Here is a 20199-nt window from a genome sequence, read left to right as displayed (position 1 = left end):
CATTGAGCCTTCATATGGCATCTGAGGGCCCCCCATGTCTGCTGAGAAAGAAAACAGAAGTGGAAGAACAAATGGAGAAGGAGAGGGCTGTAGGATTGGGGTATGTTAGGGAATTGGGGAATGCTGGGGGGTTAGGAAAAACAGCAGGACTCCTGAAAGATGAGACTAGGGACAATTGTTGGGGTTTTGGAGTGGGGGTTGTTATGGGGGCAAATATTTCATGAAGGGAGTAGGCCTCCTGAAACCAAGGCTAAAGCTGAACGGCTACGTGTCCCCTCTCTTCTTACTATGATGTTAGACCAACCTTCCAGGTAAACCTTAGTCACACATCCCCGAGGGGTGAAGTATCGAAATGAAAATGACCACTAGGGGTCAGAGATAATAGTGATTGGCCTAAAGAGGAACTCTATTCAGTGACTGCCAGTAAAACTCGACATGCTACAACATCTAAATTAGCTTATTTTTGGCGACATTAATGGGTCCTAAAGTTCATTTGTAATGGCTACATTTGGTGGCTGATTGCACTCCCATGCCCTAGAAACTAGATGACTGTTGTTTTTTTTTTTGTTTTTTTTTAGTTGGACAATATATCAATAGCATTATTGATGCCAATGCATTGAGCCTACCCCAAGAGTGAAAGCAGGAATGGATTGAGAAAATGAGTTTACTTATACTTTCGTGTGGAGCTCAAAAGCCTCTGCATCTTTTTGTGAAGAGATTTTGTGTTTGAAAGAAAGAAAAGAAGAAAGCCCCTTTATTTTGTCATTTTAGGTTACAGTGAAATTTGTTCTCTGCATTTAACCCATCCTATGGTATAGGAGCAGTGGACAGCTGCAGCACTTTACAGATGTTTTAATACTATGTTTGATAAGCAATGAAATCCACATTTCATTTGTGGCCTATTCAAAATGTACATTTTATAAGCGCATGCACAACGCGAGCCGCCTGTTAACGACACCGGCAAAAGAGGTAGTGAATAATGATTCTTAATGCGTCTGTCGTTTCAAATTAAAAGCCTTTTTTTTTTAAAGCGTTTCATACAGGGTTTTTTTTTTGCAGCTAACTTGGTTGACTGAGAATCTTCTCGTTGACTATTAGGGGGCAGCTCTAGAAAATATTGACATATTCAAAGGCCAATTGTAATTTTATAATTGTATGATGGCAGTAAAGGACATCTTTACATCTTTATCATGACAACTCACATTCTTTTTCTTTTTCTTTTTTGCCCATAATCCAACTGTGGGCCCAAAAAAGCCCTATGGCAGAGTTTCGAAATCCCTACCCCCTGATCCTTCAATTGGTACTTCAGCACAGCAACGTGTAAGTCCAATGGAAATGAATGGGTGGCGCTTTTGGTTGGGGCTTCCAGTTTGTTTTTGTTTTTTTACAGTTCCCTGTGGATAACCCTGCCCAACTTAGCTTGTCCCAACCCTAGCCCTCCACTGCTCAGCTTGGCTCAGTAGAATGGGCTCTCTGCAGAACTGAATTATTCATAGGACTCCAGAAGAGAGAAGTGAAAATCCCCACCCCCCACACACTTGCACACAAAACACAATATGCCACACACAAGGCATGCCTTATCATATCACCTCACTTTAGTCTGCAACAAATTACATCCCAACAAATCTTTATTTATCATTTAGTCTCAGGTCATTGACTTATTCTTTGCATATGCATTACATTTCACTGCGTTCTCACAGGACGATGACTGTGGTTGAATAATTAAACAGATTTTATCTCACTTGGTTGTGTTCATTACATTCCATCGTTAATGTGATCCATCTCTGGGAGGGGTACAGCCACGCGCTATGTCCGTGTGTGTGTGTGTGTGTGTGTGTGTGTGTGTGTGTGTGTGTGCGTGCGTGCGCTCACACACGTGTTTGTTATGTAAGCTTTTGCTGTGGGGGGTTTAAAAAGGGAAATTGCAGTAAAGAAACCATCCAACACTACCTAGATCAAGGTGCTCCTCGGAGTGGGGTCAGTCTTTTGGAGAAATGGAGAGGAAGAGATTGGGAGAGAGCAGTGATTGAGGAGATATGTGTGGGATGTTGGGGGATGGAAAAGGGAGTGGTTGGAACGAGGGGTGCAGAGGAAGAGGGATTGCGGATATGGGGGAGGGGAGGAGAGCTGAGGGGAGTGGGCGCGAGCAGGCAAGCAAGTGAGGAAGGTGGAGAAAGGGAAAGAAGACATCGATGAACTGTAACCTTTTTGCTGCAGTGTCTAATGGGTGTGTCCGCGTCAATGCGTGAGCCTGTATTCCTTCCCCCAGTGATTGGTGTGATACTCATCCCTCAGTCTCTTTGCAGCCCCTGTCTATGCATACACTGAGTCTTCCCAAAACTGCTTAGAAGTTGTACCTGACAGGTACCCCATTTTGAATCACTGTCACACACTCGCCTGATATTTAGGCTGACTGAGATCACTTTAAGAAGCCACCTCTTCCCAGGTGCACACACTGCTGGCTGTCATCAGCTATGATGATGATATTATCTAGTTAGAAATGTGTATGTGGCTTAAATGCTTTCCTTATAGGAACAAGATCCCGGACGGTGAAGGGTCTCTCCCATCTGGTAGATTCTGAAAAGCAAACCAGCCATTAGTATTGTCTCTCAGCATTGTCTGCAGCACTAAATATTCACTTTATAATTACCCTTTCCTGTCCCTCCTCCTCCCCCAACCCCTCTTTCTAGGACCGTAAGTTGTCTAAAGTGGAGCGTCAGCGCTTCAAGGAGGAGGCGGAGATGCTGAAGGGACTCCAGCATCCCAACATTGTCCGCTTTTATGACTTCTGGGAGTCGCCCCTCAAAGGGAAGAAGTGCATCGTCCTGGTAACGGAGCTCATGACATCTGGAACTCTGAAAACGTGAGTTTCAATATGTTGACCGATACATGATAATGCCACACGCACTTAATTGAATATCACTTCACAGGCGCAAGGGAATGTAAAAAGTTTTCTGCGTCCGGGTAGCATAGCAGTCTATTCCATTGCCCACAAACACAGGGATCGCCGGTTCGAATTCCCGTGTTACCTCCCGCTTTGTCGGGCGTCCCTACAGGCACAAGTGGCTGTGTCTGTGGGTGGGAAGCCAGATGTGGGTATCTGCCCTGGTTGCTGCACTAGCGCCTCCTCTGGTTGGTCAGGGTACCTATTCGGGGGGGGGCGGGGGCTTGAGGGGAATAGCTTGATCCTCCCACGTGCTACGTGCCCCTAGCGAAACTCCTCACTGTCGCATGAAAAGAAGAGGCTGCCGACTCCACATGTATCGGAGGAGGCATGTGGTAGTCTGCAGCCCTCCCTAGCTTGGCAGAGGGGGTGGAGCAGCGACAGGGGCGGCTCGGAAGAGTGGGGTAATTGGCCAAATACAATTGGGGAGAAAAAGGGGGATAAAGTAAAAAAAAAAATTGTATGACCTAGCGGATGCAACCATTTATAAGTGATTTTGTAGTAAAAGCTCCTCTTCATAGTCCATCCAGAAAGTCAGCTTCTTTGGGTTTTTATTGTGAATATATCATATAATCCTCTGTTTGTCAAACAATGTGTTTCTCTTTCCTGTAGCTATCTGAAGCGTTTCAAGGTAATGAAGCCCAAGGTGCTAAGGAGCTGGTGTAGACAGATCCTGAAAGGCCTCCACTTTCTCCACACTAGGACCCCTCCTATCATCCACAGGGACCTCAAATGTGACAACATCTTCATCACTGGGCCTACAGGGTCCGTCAAGATAGGGGATTTGGGACTGGCAACGCTTAAGAGGGCCTCCTTTGCCAAGAGTGTCATTGGTAGGAGATTGTTATCAAGGATGCAATGCAAAATATAGCCTGGCATTTTCATGGTCTTTTCAGCTTTAAGAAAATGACATGTCTATTGGCCTTACTCTTTGCAGGCACCCCAGAGTTCATGGCCCCAGAGATGTATGAGGAGCACTATGATGAGGCTGTGGACGTCTATGCCTTTGGAATGTGCATGCTGGAGATGGCTACCTCAGAGTATCCCTATTCAGAATGTCAGAATGCAGCTCAGATCTACCGCAAAGTCACAAGTGTAAGTTACTTCAAAATGAAATATTTACTATTTGAAAACAAGTGACACCCCCCTTTTACAAGGTAAATAGCAGCACAAAATTAAAACCTTTTTAAAATTGGAAAGAGCAAACATGAAACCTCTTATATAGTTAAGCAGGGCTGTATGGCCCATTGTATTAAGCGTTTATTAGGTAGCAACTAAGTTTACACATACTAGGAATTTGTCTTTTGTGGGATGTTCAACATAAAGACACAAACTTTTTAAAGTAGAAAAACAAGCTTACGTCTACCATTAAACATAAAAGTGTATTGAGATTTTTAATCTATATGTAAGGGATACTTTGATGGTAACTTTCTGTACATAGTGCAAAATAGATAAGTAATGTGTGATTTCTGTAACTGGTGATACTCTACTGTACAGTACCCAGCTGGCTAGTGTGGCACTCATCGTTAATGTGTTGCATTGATCAGCAAAACACTTAATGTAAATACAGTATATTCAAATGATTTGAGTGTTTAAAGCAACAGTGGTTGAAAAGTAAAAACAATAGTTATCTACTCATTCTTAATTCCACTGTGAATTTACACATGGAATCCTTGAAATGCAAATTTTTCTTAATTATTCACACAGTCATTACACAACTATTCATCTGACTGCTAATGTCATCATTCTCATAACATTCTTGTTGAAAAGGTAATGGTCATACTGTATGCGTGAAATTTGTTTTGAAAGTTGTGTTAGATGGTGTTCACCTGATCAGTGGAATGCATCAGCCATTCAAGATTTGACTAGCACTGGAGGAAAGGCAGACAGACTTCTTTGGTATCAGTGCCAAGTGGCCTGTTGTTGGTCACAAAAGGAGAAAAATGGGGGGAAATCGCAAAAATTATCTGTATTTACTTCTTCTTTTTTTCAATTAAAAGAAAATACACGGAACAATGAGATTGTTGGATCTGATTTTAAAATTTCATGAGCCATTTAGCAGGAATATTTGCTTTTCTAGGGTTAAGACAATGTAAAGACTCTGATCTTCATATCTGAATATAAAGAGCTTGCAATATTTTTCTCTACCAGAAATGAATGTAGAGGTCTAGAGTTCCTCAGGTGTACACTATCTCATCTCCCAGTCAAATTAGAAGACAAGTGTATTAAATCCCATCAGCCTTATGGCTATAAACTGCAAATACAAATTGAAAAAATTGTACATCAAGCGTTTTTGTAAATGTTATTGGCATAACAGTTATGGGCATTATCTACACAGGGTCCATATAAATGTTGGTGTATGCGAGTTTCTTTTTAATTATTCGGGAAAAGCTATGCTTAGTCAGTCTATTCGGTGGAAAGTCAAAATATTCTCTCTACAGATTTTCTTAAAATGACTCTTAATGACGAGGTCAAACAAAATGTAATGCAATTTGGATGTGCCGGCTGCATGATGGGCTTTTCTGACGAATAACAACGCATTGTACTATTCCAGTTACACTTCTTGATCACAGGTCATAAGGTGTTGTTAAATTTGGAGATTTTAGAACACACTCACAATCTTGTTAACTTGATCTCAATAGAACCTTTTCAGGGCCTGGAATTCCTTAACACAAGTGAAGAAACTAGTGGGCCATATGGACTTTCAGAGGGTGTCCAAATGTGCCCAGTTTTCTAGTTATCCATTTCTTGAGGCTGTTTCCATTCCACTGAGTGTTTCTGAGCTAGCTAAGCATACAGTGAACGGTTGTAGATCTGAGGGTGTCTAAAGTCCTGATATATGTCTAATTTGAAGAAGGTTATTGATTTTAAAACTTTGGCATGGCTGGAATCAGAGGCAAGTCTTTGAATTTCTTTTAAATAAGACAAGCCCTACATACCTATGTTAACAGTAGGCGATTGTGCATCAAAGCAGCTGTCTGTCTGAAAATTGTACTCTTATTAAGTGTACCAAAGTGCCCTGCAGAGACCACTACAGACTATTAAAAGGAGACTGGTCAAAGACAAGCGCTTAGAGCTGTATACTACTCCCTCCTGATTACATACAGCATATAGTCTATTACAGTCAGTAGTAATGTGTCACTCCCCTTTATTTGCAAGGTGTAATGAGTGACTGTTAAAAATGAATGACATGATAGGTCATGTAAACACCTCTGAAAATGCCCTGCTGTAAAGAAAATGCATGTTTTAGTTATAAAAGACATCCTATATTGTTGGTCATTGCTACTTTAAGATAAGGATTTTGCTAAACAACCCCATCTTATATCGAGCAATACTTTATGCATGTTTCCCCACCCCCTTTTGTTGTTTCCCCATAATATTTCTTCTGTCACTGTAGTTTCTCTTGGCATGTTCCCAGTGCTTGAGTTTCATTTCCATTTCTATTTCCTCAGGGGGTGAAGCCAGCCAGCTACAACAAGGTCATGGATCCTGAAATAAAAGAGATTATTGGGGAGTGTATCTGCCAAAAGAAAGAAGAGCGGTGAGTGACCGTCCCCCTTGGCTATTCAAAACTCAGCCTGTAGGGGCCAACAAGGTGCCCTCCCATTTTTTGCACCTTGTCTCACCCATCCTCACTTGATCGCTTCAATGCTGACAGTAGGGCTCTGAACAGCACAGCAATCTGCTTCCATATCTGCCGGGTGTCCTCTGCACGGTTACATAATAATGAGATCCTATACAAAGGGAAAATAACCCTTGAAAAGCTTGCTTACTGCTGCTGCTTTTCTTACTGAAAAATGCTTGGGTTTGTCATGTTAGGACAGCCAGTAATTAGGGGTGTAATCTTGGATAAGGACTAGGCCAGTTTCAATGTCTCTGTGGGAAACATCACAGCACTTCAGTGTACCAGACTTTTTTTTTTTACATCACTATTTGATATAGTTATGGGATTGCATGAAGGACCAGATGTTGCTTCATTTCCCAAACATAAAGCAACTTTTACCGCTATCAACACTGATGCTAAAGCTATCTAAAACACTGTAGAATTTGGCTAGGCTAATGTCATAGCAGTGTGCTTAACAGACTTCTGCACTTGATTATGAGCTCCTCTCTCTTCTCTCAGGTACTCGATCAAGGATCTGCTCAACCATGCCTTTTTTGCCGAGGACACGGGTGTGAGGGTGGAGCTTGCTGAGGAGGATGATGGGAAAAAATCCTCGATAGCACTCAAGCTGTGGGTGGAGGACCCAAAGAAGCTTAAGGGGAAATACAAGGAGAGTGGAGCCATTGAGTTTACCTTTGACCTGGAGAAAGAGGTCCCAGAGGGTGTGGCACAAGAAATGGTGAGTGAATGGTTAAGGAATAGGTTAAGCTGGTTAAAATTATGGATTTATGGATGGTTTTGTTCACAGACGGATAGATGTCTTGGGATGTGCCCAGATGGGCAAATCTTTTGAGCCTAGAGTGGACTGTCTATCCTCTGAACTTATAAAGCTGCAATTTGAAGGATTTACATGCAAATAAATGACTTTTTAATACTTCCTGTTGCTGTCTTAAGACAGTAGCGAAACCATGATTATTCAAATCATTAACTCTTACGTTTGCTCATTCTAATAATTACTGGTATATTGGACTTTCTTGTGAAAATCCATTTTGGATTTGGATGGATTTTGGTGTTAATCTTGAACTATGCCTCTGTCTGGAGTCTTCCTGGCATCGCATGCCAGCTTCTAACAGTGCCCACATCATTGTTGAATACGCCCACATGCAGATTGCTGGTGATAACCTACACTGTACTTCCAGGAATCCTGTGATTGTGGTTTTGTTTCTTGTTTTCCCCCCCTTTGTGTGTTTTTCTCTAATGGCCACCATCAGATAAGACCTACTCAAGACCACTGATAAAGGCCAGGTCCAGAAAAGCCTTATATTTGTAACTACCAGAGCCATGATAATGCAAAGCTCAAGATCTTTGTATCACTTTTCTAGAATTTTTTTTTCTTGGTAGACAAAACCTTAAAAAGGAGCTGTTAAAGTGAAGGTTGCCTCAAGTTATCAGATATTGTGGAAAGATCAACCCTGTGACAAATGTAAAATTAAAAAAGTCGGGCCCAGGCTTTTTCAAAATGTCCTACAGTTGCTTGAATTGAGATTGAGGCCCAAGTATCTAATTGTGACAAAGGAAAATCTATGAATTTGTCAAATGTTACCCAAGAAAGTCTGTTTGAGCCAAAGAGCGGAAGAAGAGTTTCGAGGCAGGTGTGTTGTGTAAGAAGTGAAAGTATATTTATCCAGTGTCCAGGTGGCGTGGCGATCTATTCTGTTGCCTACCAACACGGGAATCGCCAGTTCAAATCCCCACGTTACCTCTGGCTTGGTCGGGCGTCCCTACAGTTACAATTGGCCATGTCTGCGGGTGGGAAGCCGGATGTGGGTATATGTCCTGGTCACTGCATTAGTGCCGCCTCTGGTTGGTCGGGGCGCCTGTTTGGGGGGGGAATAGCGTGACCCTCCCACGCGCTACATCCCCCTGGCAAAACTCCTCACTGTCAGGTGAAAAGAAGGAGCTGACGACGCCACATGTATTGGAGGAAGCATGTTGTAGTCTGCAGCCCTCCCCGGATCAGCAGAGGGTGTAGAGCAGTGACCGGGATGGCTGGGAAGAGTGGATTAAAGGGGTGTGTGTGTGTGTTTATATTTATCCTTTTCGTTTGTGGTCCAAGCCCTTCTTGCTATTGTAAATGTAGAGCAGTACAGTACTTATTGTTGAATGCATGTGCCAAGTGAACACATATTTTCTCTCATGTAAATGTTGAATTTGGATTGGAAATCCAAAAAAATATTTTACTCTTTATCTAAATGTGTTCATGGTGTCAAATGTGCCCCTGATCAACCCTTCAGTGCCTCTTTGGTGCATTTACACCTGCATTTTTGTACAGTTAACCCCAACCCGATTAAGGTCTGATCATGTGAGATACATGTTAATGCCACTTGTAATGGAGTGCTAAAAGTATTGTATGTATCTGCTATTATCTAAGCTGGCAAGTTAGTAAAGGAATTTGGGGAGTTATGGTTTTCTTCTCGGAGTGTAAAAAGTCCAAACTAACAATTTCACAAAAAGGGAAAATCTGCATGAAGTGGGTTCTTATATTACAGTATTTAAACATCAAGTATTGTCTTTGAAAGAAACATATTGGGTCATTTTTAATGTTGCGTTTATACTAACCATATTGCCTGTGAACTACAAATGATTTTTTTCCCCCTACTATTTCAGTGTTTGAGACAAAAGTGCGGCTTGTATTTTATTTTTTATGTAAAGAAGGCTCTCCTCAATGTATCCTATCTTTATATTTATTGTTATTGGCAGAGGTAATATTAGCTGAGCCAGCTCTGTTGTGAACCCACTGAACCAAGCTGCTGACAAAAGGAATAGTCCGTCGTTCCTCTGATCCCTGCCCTAAAATAGATTTTCTTTTCCCTCCTCCTCTTGCACTATCTCCCTCTCTCTTATGCTGTCTCTTCTCTCATGTGTTCAACTCTAAAAATATCCATAAATTCATGCTTCTCCTCCTTCTGTCAGGTGGAGTCTGGCTTCTTCCACGATAGTGATGCAAAGACTGTGGGAAAGTCAATCCGAGACCGTGTGGCGCTGATCAAATGGAGGAGAGAGAGAACTGTGTCTGCTGCAACTCCAGTGGACCAGGCTGAAGGGACGCAAGCGACACAGCCCACTCTAGCTCAGGGCACCTCGACTGGAGCAGCACCTGGAGGACAGCCCCCTCTGCTGGAACCAGAGGAGCCAGAGGCCGACCACCACAACAGACTGTGTAACCTACCAGCCAGTGCCACCTCTGTAACATGTAAGGGGTTCCCTTGCCCTCCACTATGCTACAGATAAGCAGTGATCTTTGACTGTGCCTTTTATTAATAATGTGTAAACCCTTCTGTTTTGGTTTGTGTCTCTGCAGCTGATGGCACATTTGACAGTGGCCTGGGCTCCACTGTCTACTCAGACTCCCACAGCAGCCAGCATAGTGTCCTCTACAATTCCCTAATGGAGCCCATCTCCATGGCAACACCACAGGTCTATACCCAGAGCAGCACACTTATGTGGCCCATGTACATTCAGATTTATTAACATGCACACACTTGGAAAGAAATTCTTTGGCCCATGTACTGCACACATGAGGGTGGGTCATTACTCAATCTTTACATACATACCACACAGGATATTTAGAATGGGTGTATACAGAATCATTATCACACACACATATTGGACATGTGCAGATCAATTCTCGTTAACGTAGACATATTCATTGGATACACATGTAAGCCATATACCTTCATGCATATTGATGTGTGTCCCTGCAAGCAGCGGCAAGTATGGAATGCTTGGATCTCATTGTTGAGGCTAACATTATTCATCTACATCCCATCACATTGTTTCTTCTGTTTGTGTTGGTCATTAGTGTGCCTTTTGAGTAACGAGTATTTTGCTTTTGGGTTGCTGTTGGATCAGTGCCAGAGCAGTCCCTGTTTAGCCATGGAGCGACCTCGCTCTTGTGAACAGGGCGAGGTCTGGCTAGGAACCCTGAGCCCAGAGATCAGGGCACGGATGGGAGCTGCTGCACGGAGAGGAAGTGCCTCTGTTATTGACACTCTTAGGGCCAACCACATCGCTCAAATCCATGCCCTGATCAAATCCCAGAGCAAAAGATCAATAAGTCCCACTGTGATGGCATCAGAGAACCAGTCCGAGCTAAGCCCTAATGATCTCCACTCTGAACATGAAGATGGGTTCCCATCTGAGAGTGTCTCCTCCGTGCTGAGAGTCTCCCCTGTCCCATCACCTTCAGAGCCTCGTCGCCATAGTGATACTTGCATGGCACCGACCACAGAAGCCACTGGTGGGAGCTTAGTATTGCCTGTGCCAGGTGGACGAAGACACTCTGACCTCAGCAGTCTTCTGAATCTCAACACTCAACATCATCATCAGCATGCTATGCACAGAAGCCATATGTGCCAAGCCTGCCTCTCTTTGCTTTTGAGATCACGAGAAGGGGGCCTTCGCTATCTATCTGTTGCCATGCCAACACACCCCTGTTCATGTGCCCATAGACATCACCACACCCTTGGTGGGATAACAAGCACCTCTTTGTCCGGGGGGCTGAAGGGTCCAAGTGACTGCTCGGATTTTTTCCTGCTACAGAAGTCCCTGTTTAACATTATCAGCCGAAGAACAACCCCCACTAACACCCAGGGCAACCGAGGCCCATCCCCGCTGCCGCCACCCACCACCCAAAGGCCTGCCAGGAGCCATGGAGACATCAGCTTGAATGTTCACCCCCAGAATGGCAATTTGGTTGGTGAGCACAAGGCCCCCCAGGACAACAGTGCCATTTACTGTGCAGAACGGCAAGCGTCCGGGGCTGTGGGAGTGGTAGGTTAAACTTAGAGACAAGCCCCTTATAACGCTGCATCTGGGCTCAACACCTACATAGCTGATTTTTCCCTGGCTGTAGGAGGCACAGCATTGTTCTGCATGGAGCTGGCTGGTCTAATCTCCTGTCTGTACCTTGCTGCCTTATAGGCTTCCTAGGCTTATTGTCGTCTTATAAATCAGTGCTCTAAGTCTGGCCCTGTTAGAACTCTAGGGCAAGATCTAGTAGGTGTGATCACATTCCTTGCTGATTAACCTAACCTATCAATAATAATAATAATCATTACATTTTTATAGTGCTTTTCAAGACACCCAAAGCACTTCAATATCAGAGCCAGCCCAGATTTTAATATTTTCTGTCTCTGCTTCACTAACTTAATGCATAGTTGTCTTTCTCCCTGGCTCAGCAGCTTGTATACTTCCCTTGGCAATCTTCTGATAGACAAATAGCTTCTGGTGAAAGAAGGAATGGTGGCTGCTGAATCTTCTTCATCCCTTCGTCTCCCTCCTGCTTTCGCTTCTGTCTTCATAGTTTTAATTTAGTGTACACCTGTTGGCATCTGCTCATTATTGAAACCGATGTTTTATGAACATTCTCATTCTTCATCCTCTCATTACGTTTACTTCCTGTGTTATATATTATTGATGTCATATTTAGTAGCTTTTGTGTCATTTAATCATGTACTAATATAGAATCAACTCTTAAGGGGGGGGGGGAATCTTACTTTAAACTCTGTTATCTTCCCCCAAGGCCAATTCTGCAGGGCTCCAAGGTCAATCTTCTCTCCAAGGCCTTCCTCCCTCCAGCCCAGCCCTGCAAAACCCTCTGCAGTATAACCAACCTGGACAAAACTTCCCTTCTGCTCCACTCGCTGGCTTGTCCAACATTTCATCCCTGGCTCCAGCAAGCCTCTCAGCAGCCAATATTCAGCATGCAGCCACTGCAGCCAACTACACAGCTTCATGTCTGCAACAGACCCACACTGCAGCATTTTTTTCAACAGCAACCTTACCACAAGTTGCACAGAGCTACCAAGCACAAACTCAACAGCAGCTGCAGACAGCAATTGCTTCATCTGTGCCAATGCACATCCAGCAGACTAGCCAAGCCTATGTGGTCCCAGCTCAACTACAGGCCCAACCTGCATCAAGCTATCCTGCTCCAGCTCAGCAGCAGACTGCAGCAGCATCCTCTGTGCTTGCCCAACAGTCTATTTCTGCAGCTGGAATCAGTGTGGCAACCACTATTCCATCACAGCAACCTTTACAGAGCTACACTGTTGCATCTGTGGCCCCGACTATAGCAGCAACTGCCCAGTGTGTTTCTACCCAGGCTCCCAGTGCACCTCAGCAGGTCAGCATGCTGCAAAGACAGCAAAGCTCTTCCACACCAGCACATTACAGCCAACAGGTGCCCATTCAACAGCAGCTCCAACAACCTATACGACAGATGGGACAATCAAATATACAACAGACACAGCAAGCTGGGCCAGCCCCTATTCAACCTCAACTCCAGCATAGCCAATCAACTGTACAAGCCATACAGCAACAACAGATGGCACAACAACCTCCACTTCAATCCCAACAGAGTTTTCAGGCTTCTATTCAGCAGCAAATACAGGCTCCAATTCTACAATCCCAGACCACAACTAAACATGTTCAGCCCTATCAGACGGCTACGTCCTCTGCACAACAATTCCCACCAACTCAGCAGTGTTACCATGCTGAAGTCCAGCCTGATGCTGTGTTGCAGAGCTATGCACCCAGTACCCCTAATGTGCTGCAACAACAAACTGCTCCGGCTCAGAGCCAGTACCAGCCAGCTCAGTCTGCTGCTATGGGGCAGACCTATCCACCTGCCCCTCAACAAACTGCAGCTCCGCAGAACTACCCAGGAGTAAACCAATTAGTGACTGCCCACAGCCTTCCAGCCTCTGCTCAGCATAGCCAGTCTGTACAAGTGAGTGCACATTATTGATAATTACTAGCAGTTAAATTACTTTACTATAGACTGTGGCCCAGTTTTGAGTTTTGATTTGCATAGTTACCCCTGCTCTGAACCTGCTCTATTTTCATTTCTCATCAGTTCCAACCCTATCTCTACATCGCAGCTTTCCTGAATCAGGTAGAAGTCCTTTCCTCTCAACACACTTACCACTGTGATGCTCGGAAAGGTTGGAGGGAGTTAACATTGTTATATATGATGACGCTACTGTTGGTAAAAGCAGTACTCACATTGGACTGGTAGTTTTGTTTTGTTGCCCATGAATTTGAAACAGCTGTGTTAGAGGACAGTAGGTGGATTGGGGGGGGGGGGGACAACCCAATAAACAGTGGTTTCCTCGGAGACTGGCCAACATAAGAGATAATGGAAGCAGTAACGAAAACAATAACAGTGGTTTTATCCGTTGCATCCGCCAGCCCCCTCAGGCCTGTTCCGTGTCTGCAGAGCAGTGTGATACACAAAGCGCCAAACCCTGTGCAGCAGATGCTGACTCGCTCCAGGTTTGGAGACAGGATGGAAAGTTTGAGCCATTCTGACCACAGTCCATAGCAGGAGAAGCAGATTTCCAAACTGAGGGATGAAACTGGACTTGATTCTGTCATCCAACTTCTCTCCTCTCTCTTTTTGTCCTCCTCCTTATCTCCCTCTAGAATCTGCCGGCTGGTCAGGGTATTTCACAGCTCGGACAAGATGGACAGAGTATCAGCAAGTCAGCATCCGGTGTGTCAGCCCAGGCACCGCTACCTCAGCAGCCATTAGCTCAGGCTCCTACCCATCAGCAGCTCCAGCAACTGCAAATCTCCACCTCTTCAGTACCAACACACCCACCTCAGGTATGCTCACCTTGTTAAACAACTCATCCACAGAAATCACTTGCCCTAATGATACCATTCTTCCTTTGTTGAATCTGATATTTTCTGGATGACTCAGAAGAGGTTTGTGCGATTTATTTAAACTATGGTCACAGGTTGGTCAGAAGTCTTAAAATAGGCTATCCTGATGCATCCTTCTCCTGGTTCTAAGCCCTGCACTCTTGGTCATTTGATTTGCTTCTTTTTTTTCCTGTTCTGTGCTTTTCTTCCGTTCCCCTCACAGTATCCCACTATCCAAGTGATGACGGCCATGACTGACTGTGATCTCTCCTACCCTCACTCCTGCTCCACTCCCCAGCCTTACCCCTCTTCAAACTCCACCTCTTTTGCTCCTGCATTCCTCTCTCCTGGACAGACTCTTCCTGCAACCCCCTCTGTTTCCCCCCTCTCCCCTCTGCACATAGAAAGCGCCTTAGCTCCAGCTGTCTCTGCGCCCCTCTTACCCTCACCCACACCTGTGTTATGTATGGTAGGGCCCACATCTCCACAGCACCAGTGCCGCCCTACCATGCTGCAGAGTGTTAGACCTGAAGCCCCACACCCACAGCCGGCATTTATGCCTGCCCCGACCACACACCCAATACATGCACACCCTGTCCCACCAGAGAACACACACCCTCCCCCATATTCCAGCACTATGATACAGGTAATTATGAAGGCTGCAAAAAAATGTTAATGTTTACCAAGGAGGTGTGAATTGGAGCAAGAGTGTTTGGTGTGTATGTTTAAGCGTTGATTAACTTTATCTTGGGTGTGAACTTTAGATTGATAAAGTTTATCCTACTGTGTATTTTTATATTTATACATATTAAAGAGGGACATCGCTGAAAGCTGTTGCATATTATGCAGATTTTCAAAGGTATCCCAATTTGAAAGCGTTAGTTAGTTACTGAGTATGATGGTCTTTGAAGGATGCCATCAAACAATGCACCTTTTAAATGATAAATATTCCTCATTTTAAAATGGATGGAAAAAATCAAATCAAATTCATTACTGTGTAGATTACTGGAATGTGGTTTATAGAAGTTCATACCAACACAAAATAATCGCAACCAAATATCTGGTGAACATAAGGCCTTTGCACAAACTTTCTGGAGGGATCAGTAAATTCTGGGGTAATGCAAAAAGCAGTGATGCATCATTTTTTTTCTGCCTCTTTACAGCAGGCACAGCATCATACCCAGCTCAGCCATCCAGACCCTGTCCATTCTACTCAGCTGGCCCAGCCTGCAGTCTTCACCCCACCTGTACAGAGTGGGCCGGACGCTGGCACAGCCTCTGTTACTGCCCAGCTGGAGCACAACCAGAATCAATGCCAACAAACTGTACCTCTGCAGGGCCAGGTCCAGCATCAGGCCCAGAGCCAGATTCCTGTGCTGCAGCCGTCTGACTCGCAGAGAGCATCGTCAGGGTCAGCTAGTTCTAGCTTGACTCAGCAGATACAGGCCAGTGCTTCCACAGGGACCCCTTTTCAGGCTCCAGCAGAGACCCACCTGGAGGTATGGACACATGACTAAATTCCCCACCTTTTTCGGCCCCCATTAATTGCAGCCTAGTGTGCTGCCTCATGCTTGTGGCTGTATCAGTACACTTGCATGTCTCGGTATATTCCAATCCCCCTTCCTGTCTTCTCACATTTCTGTCAGTAACGTAATCTCTTAAAATGATATTTATTATATATCCCATAATCAATTTTTTGTTGTTTGTTTCTGAATTTTGCTCTGTCTGCAGGATCAAGCTGCGGAGAAACAGACAGCAGGACAGAGCTATGACAGGTACTAGCTAATCTCAGTTTAGTAAAAGGCTTTGCTGGTCTGGTGTCATTGTTCTGAGATTTGGATTCAAAGAGATGCATACTGAATGTACATAATCTCTCAGCTCTCTGAATAAATCATTCATCCTCTGAACAATATTCTGAATGATAAATGGTTGCATTTAAGCTTATTTTTGTAGCTCTGTTCACGTCAGACTTGGAAATTAGGGATTCTATTCTTTACATTTAGCTAAATTTTTGATATTACAGCCATTCTGGTAATCTGGACAATTATACCCTTAGGTAGGAAAATTTCCATGAATGCAATGAGATTGTGTAAAATCAACACATTAGCTTAATGCATACCACATTTACAATTTACTGTTTTGCCGTCTCTTGATCTTGTGATCTATTTTAGGTGTAATTTATTTTGCACGGTGCAGTGTGACATTAAGTACTCAGGACTGCTTTACATTTTAACTTGTGTATTCTCAGCACTGGGTGACACTCATTCCTCATTTGATGTACTTGTTGAAATTCTGAATAATTGTGACGACTGAGTTGATACAGCGCATGATGGTAGAGACAGCAATTCTGTAGACAGCTTTCATTCAAAGCAAGTGTCAATATTTTTTGTGTGGATAAACCCCAATGTATCATATGCCTGGTTTCGGAAAATGCTGTCTTCACCATACAAAATTCATTTTACATGCTCTTCAAATCCTTGAAACAAGACTCATCAGTAACTTGATTCAGTATTTTTCAACTTAATAGACTCATGGGGCTCATTTTACACCCTGCTGTCTGACCTTATTTTAACATGTGGGAACAGTGCTTATAAAGATAGACATGCCTATAGATATGTTTTTTTTATTACTTTTTGGCGGCCTGTCTAGGGTGTCTCCCTGCCTGCCACCCAATGACTGCTGGGATAGGCTCCAGCATCCATGCGACCCTGAGAGCAGGATAAGCGATTCGGATAATGGATGGATGTGCCCTGAGCACACCTGTCACTGTTCTTTGGTTTCTGTCAGGCATTGATTGAACATCAGAGTAAAATGTGTGAGGCTACGCTTTTCCACCAATCTGTAGAGATGTCTGAGGAGGTTTTCATGGATTAGATATTAATGCATAAAGCAGTACCTGCACAAAGGGATGTAATGCTTTCCTTTCTGTTCCAAAACCAGTATCAACTCAGATGCCACCTCAGGAAAAGAGATGAGTGATGGCTACGAGGGGACACATGGAAGCAAAGCTGAAGGGAAGATTCGCAAACACCACCGCAGATCCTCTCGCACCCGCTCCCGGCAGGAGAAGACCAACAGGCCCAAGCTCAGCATGCTCAACGTGGGTACTCGGGATATGTTCTGAAGAGTGATGTTTCTCTGTCTGTGGTGAAAAGTAGTAATTTCATTAAACTGGATTAACTGATATGTTTCCTCTCGGTACAGGTATGCAACACTGGGGACAAGATGGTTGAGTGTCAGCTGGAAACCCACAACCACAAAATGGTAACGTTCAAGTTTGACCTGGATGGAGATGCTCCTGAAGAGATTGCTACTTACATGGTATGGACTGCAGTGCACATAATTATTACCACTTCAACTGCACTAGAATTTCCTTTCTGACGTTTACTCAGCTGTGTACTCACTGAGAAGCTCTTTCATGCCTCAGAACTTTGAAACTCCCTTTGTTGCTGTTCTCCACTGCAATGCAGCAAAAAAAAAAAAAAAAAATCTCTCTCTCTCCCTCTCTCTCTTTCTCTATTCCTTCCTCCCTCCCATCACTTCCTGCCTCCCATAGAGAAAAACTATTTCACCATCTCTTCATGCCTGAAGTAGATGACCCCAGGTGAATACCGGGCTTTTAACGGTGGCCTTAACAGATTCCCTATGAGTAAAGCAAACAAAACAAAAACAAATCTATTATTCAAAGGAAACATCAATTAAAATCACCTTAACTTTAATATTGATGGTTGCTTTGTTATTTCTTGAATCGGGGAATATTGCTTTTGTTCATAAAACAGGACTGAACCCTTTTCAAAGTAGTCTGCCTCAAAAACGTTTTGCCTGGCAACACAGTTTTTGTTTGTCTTATTGCCTTATAAGTTAAATGATACATTGTTGTTTAAACACTTTTGGATCGAACTATATGCTTGTATAATTTTCACTTATACTCATCCACACTTCCCAAAGTGTAAGAGATATTTTCTTGATTCAAAGGCCTTGGATTAGAATCAAACATCAGTTGACCTGACTGCAGCAAACTGCATGAAAGCAGTTTCACTGGAAACTGGATGGCTTTCTGTTAACTCTTTGATATTGCTTTTTTTCGTTTTGACAGAGATGTACATTTATGATTTAAGGCTTATCCCGTGGGTGCTTTTTATCATAACCTTTTGATCATTCTATTCATTCTACTTTTCTGTTTTTCTCTCCATCCATCTCATTTTCAGGTTGAGAATGATTTCATCTTGCCCTCGGAGAAAGAGGTGTTCATTGAGCAGCTGAAGGATATTGTGGACAAGGCTGAAGACATGCTGAGTGAGGACACTGAAGGGGAGAGGAGCTCCGACCAAGGAGGCAGTCTGCACCAGAGCCAAGGTGCTGTCGCAGCATGTACAGAGGTGAGTGGAGGAACCGTTGGCAGCAGATTGTCAAGATGTGGAACTCTGCCCAGGAGTGGTTCTCTCTTGGATACATCACCCTGATACCACTCTCAAGATGACTTTGCATGCAATAGTGCCTATAAGCATTGCCAAAAATACCATTGTTGCTGATGCGACACTTAAATCTAGCTCAAATTTCTATCTAGGTTCCAGCTCTGTGGCCATTAGGGAAGCTCCATTTTTGACAAATACTAGGGAAGATCCACTTATGTCAAATAATGCTCCAATACAATAGGACATATTTTCTTAGGTCCACAGTTATTTGTAGTGGTCTTAGTCCAAAATTGTATATTTGCTGTGTTTTTGACATGTTGGTCATGGACCACAATAGAGCTGGGTGGAGCACTTGCTTGTTTGTGCACGCGTTATCCTTGCGATCTATTTTCTAAATTCACAATTACAGATATTTAATTTATTAAGGAGCACTAAAGAACCAAATCCAAATAGTACCAACAACCACTACATTTGGAAAATTAGAAGAAACAATGGACCTAATTTCTGCCATAATATGCTTAAACACCTTATGCCTTAAATGCATACGTATAGGCTATTCACAGTGTGATTGTATGTCTTCTGATTGTGTTTTTTCATTAGGTGCTTGCTTATGTAACAACAAACACTAAACGATTCTTTGCTTCGACTGAGCAGCATTTGCATTGTTGGTTGGTTTTGGATAAAGAGAACCAAGCATTCAGTTATCTGGCTGACTTTTCCAAGCGGACCCAGAAAAATCATTTGAAAACCGGACTGTCAGTTGAAACCCAGTGTCTCGGAAATGTGCTCAGCAAGTTAATAAAAGTTTACATTCCTTCCCAAAGGATGCTTGAATTAACTTATGTTTTTCACAGATCTATGGCGAACTAGGGCTGGGCGATATATCGATATTATATTTATCCTGATATAAGACTAGATATCGTCTGGGATTTTGGATATAATATTGTGATATAGTATATGAGTTGTCTTTTCCTAGTTTAAAAGGCTGCATTACAGTAAAGGGATGACATTTTCTGAACTTGTTAGTGATGTAGCTGTTCTACTATTTGCTTGACTCTGCTTGGTCATCATATCCACATTAGTAATGACTGTTTATCAAAACTCCCTTGTATGTAAATATCTTATGAAAGCACCAATAATCATCCCTACAATCTCATCATAATAATGATATCAAGGTATTGGATCAAATATATCATGATGTTTAATTTTGTCCATATCGCACAGCCCCTATCAGGTGAACATAAGCGAACATACGTTCTGATGTAGGCTCTGCAAGCCAGAACACACACAAACTGAGGCATTATATGAAACTTTACAGAGATGGGGCTTCACTAAAACCAACCACCAGGTGGGCCTTTAAAATATTTACTGATATGATGAATATGTGTCACCTCTGTAATTCTCCGGCTTAGGGTTTGAAGGCCTCCACACCAAACACCCCACAGCTGGTGTATCAGCAGAATGGTAAGTCATTTGCTCAACATTCTTGGTGTGACTAACCATTCTGAAGATCTTTTTGAATATAC

General features: G+C 43.4%; 1 protein-coding gene across 1 annotated transcript in view; it reads left to right on the top strand.

The window, feature by feature from the left end:
- LOC130108446 (serine/threonine-protein kinase WNK2-like) overlaps positions 1-20199 on the top strand; it is a 55235-nt gene that overhangs the window by 22246 nt on the left and 12790 nt on the right. Inside the window, exons 2-20 of the mRNA XM_056275371.1 lie at positions 2691-2863; positions 3557-3777; positions 3882-4039; positions 6397-6485; positions 7068-7287; positions 9522-9801; positions 9910-10025; positions 10461-11381; positions 12133-13341; positions 13468-13506; positions 14037-14106; positions 14146-14219; positions 14482-14904; positions 15422-15757; positions 15990-16033; positions 17199-17358; positions 17463-17579; positions 18467-18637; positions 20095-20137. Coding sequence (XP_056131346.1) covers positions 2691-2863; positions 3557-3777; positions 3882-4039; positions 6397-6485; positions 7068-7287; positions 9522-9801; positions 9910-10025; positions 10461-11381; positions 12133-13341; positions 13468-13506; positions 14037-14106; positions 14146-14219; positions 14482-14904; positions 15422-15757; positions 15990-16033; positions 17199-17358; positions 17463-17579; positions 18467-18637; positions 20095-20137 — 4864 coding nt within the window. The remainder of the gene's footprint in view (positions 1-2690; positions 2864-3556; positions 3778-3881; positions 4040-6396; positions 6486-7067; positions 7288-9521; positions 9802-9909; positions 10026-10460; positions 11382-12132; positions 13342-13467; positions 13507-14036; positions 14107-14145; positions 14220-14481; positions 14905-15421; positions 15758-15989; positions 16034-17198; positions 17359-17462; positions 17580-18466; positions 18638-20094; positions 20138-20199) is intronic.

The sequence above is a fragment of the Lampris incognitus genome, chromosome 2 (genome assembly GCF_029633865.1).
Source record: "Lampris incognitus isolate fLamInc1 chromosome 2, fLamInc1.hap2, whole genome shotgun sequence".
In the NCBI taxonomy this organism is placed as follows: domain Eukaryota; kingdom Metazoa; phylum Chordata; class Actinopteri; order Lampriformes; family Lampridae; genus Lampris; species Lampris incognitus.
This window is presented reverse-complemented; position numbering and strand designations above follow the sequence as displayed.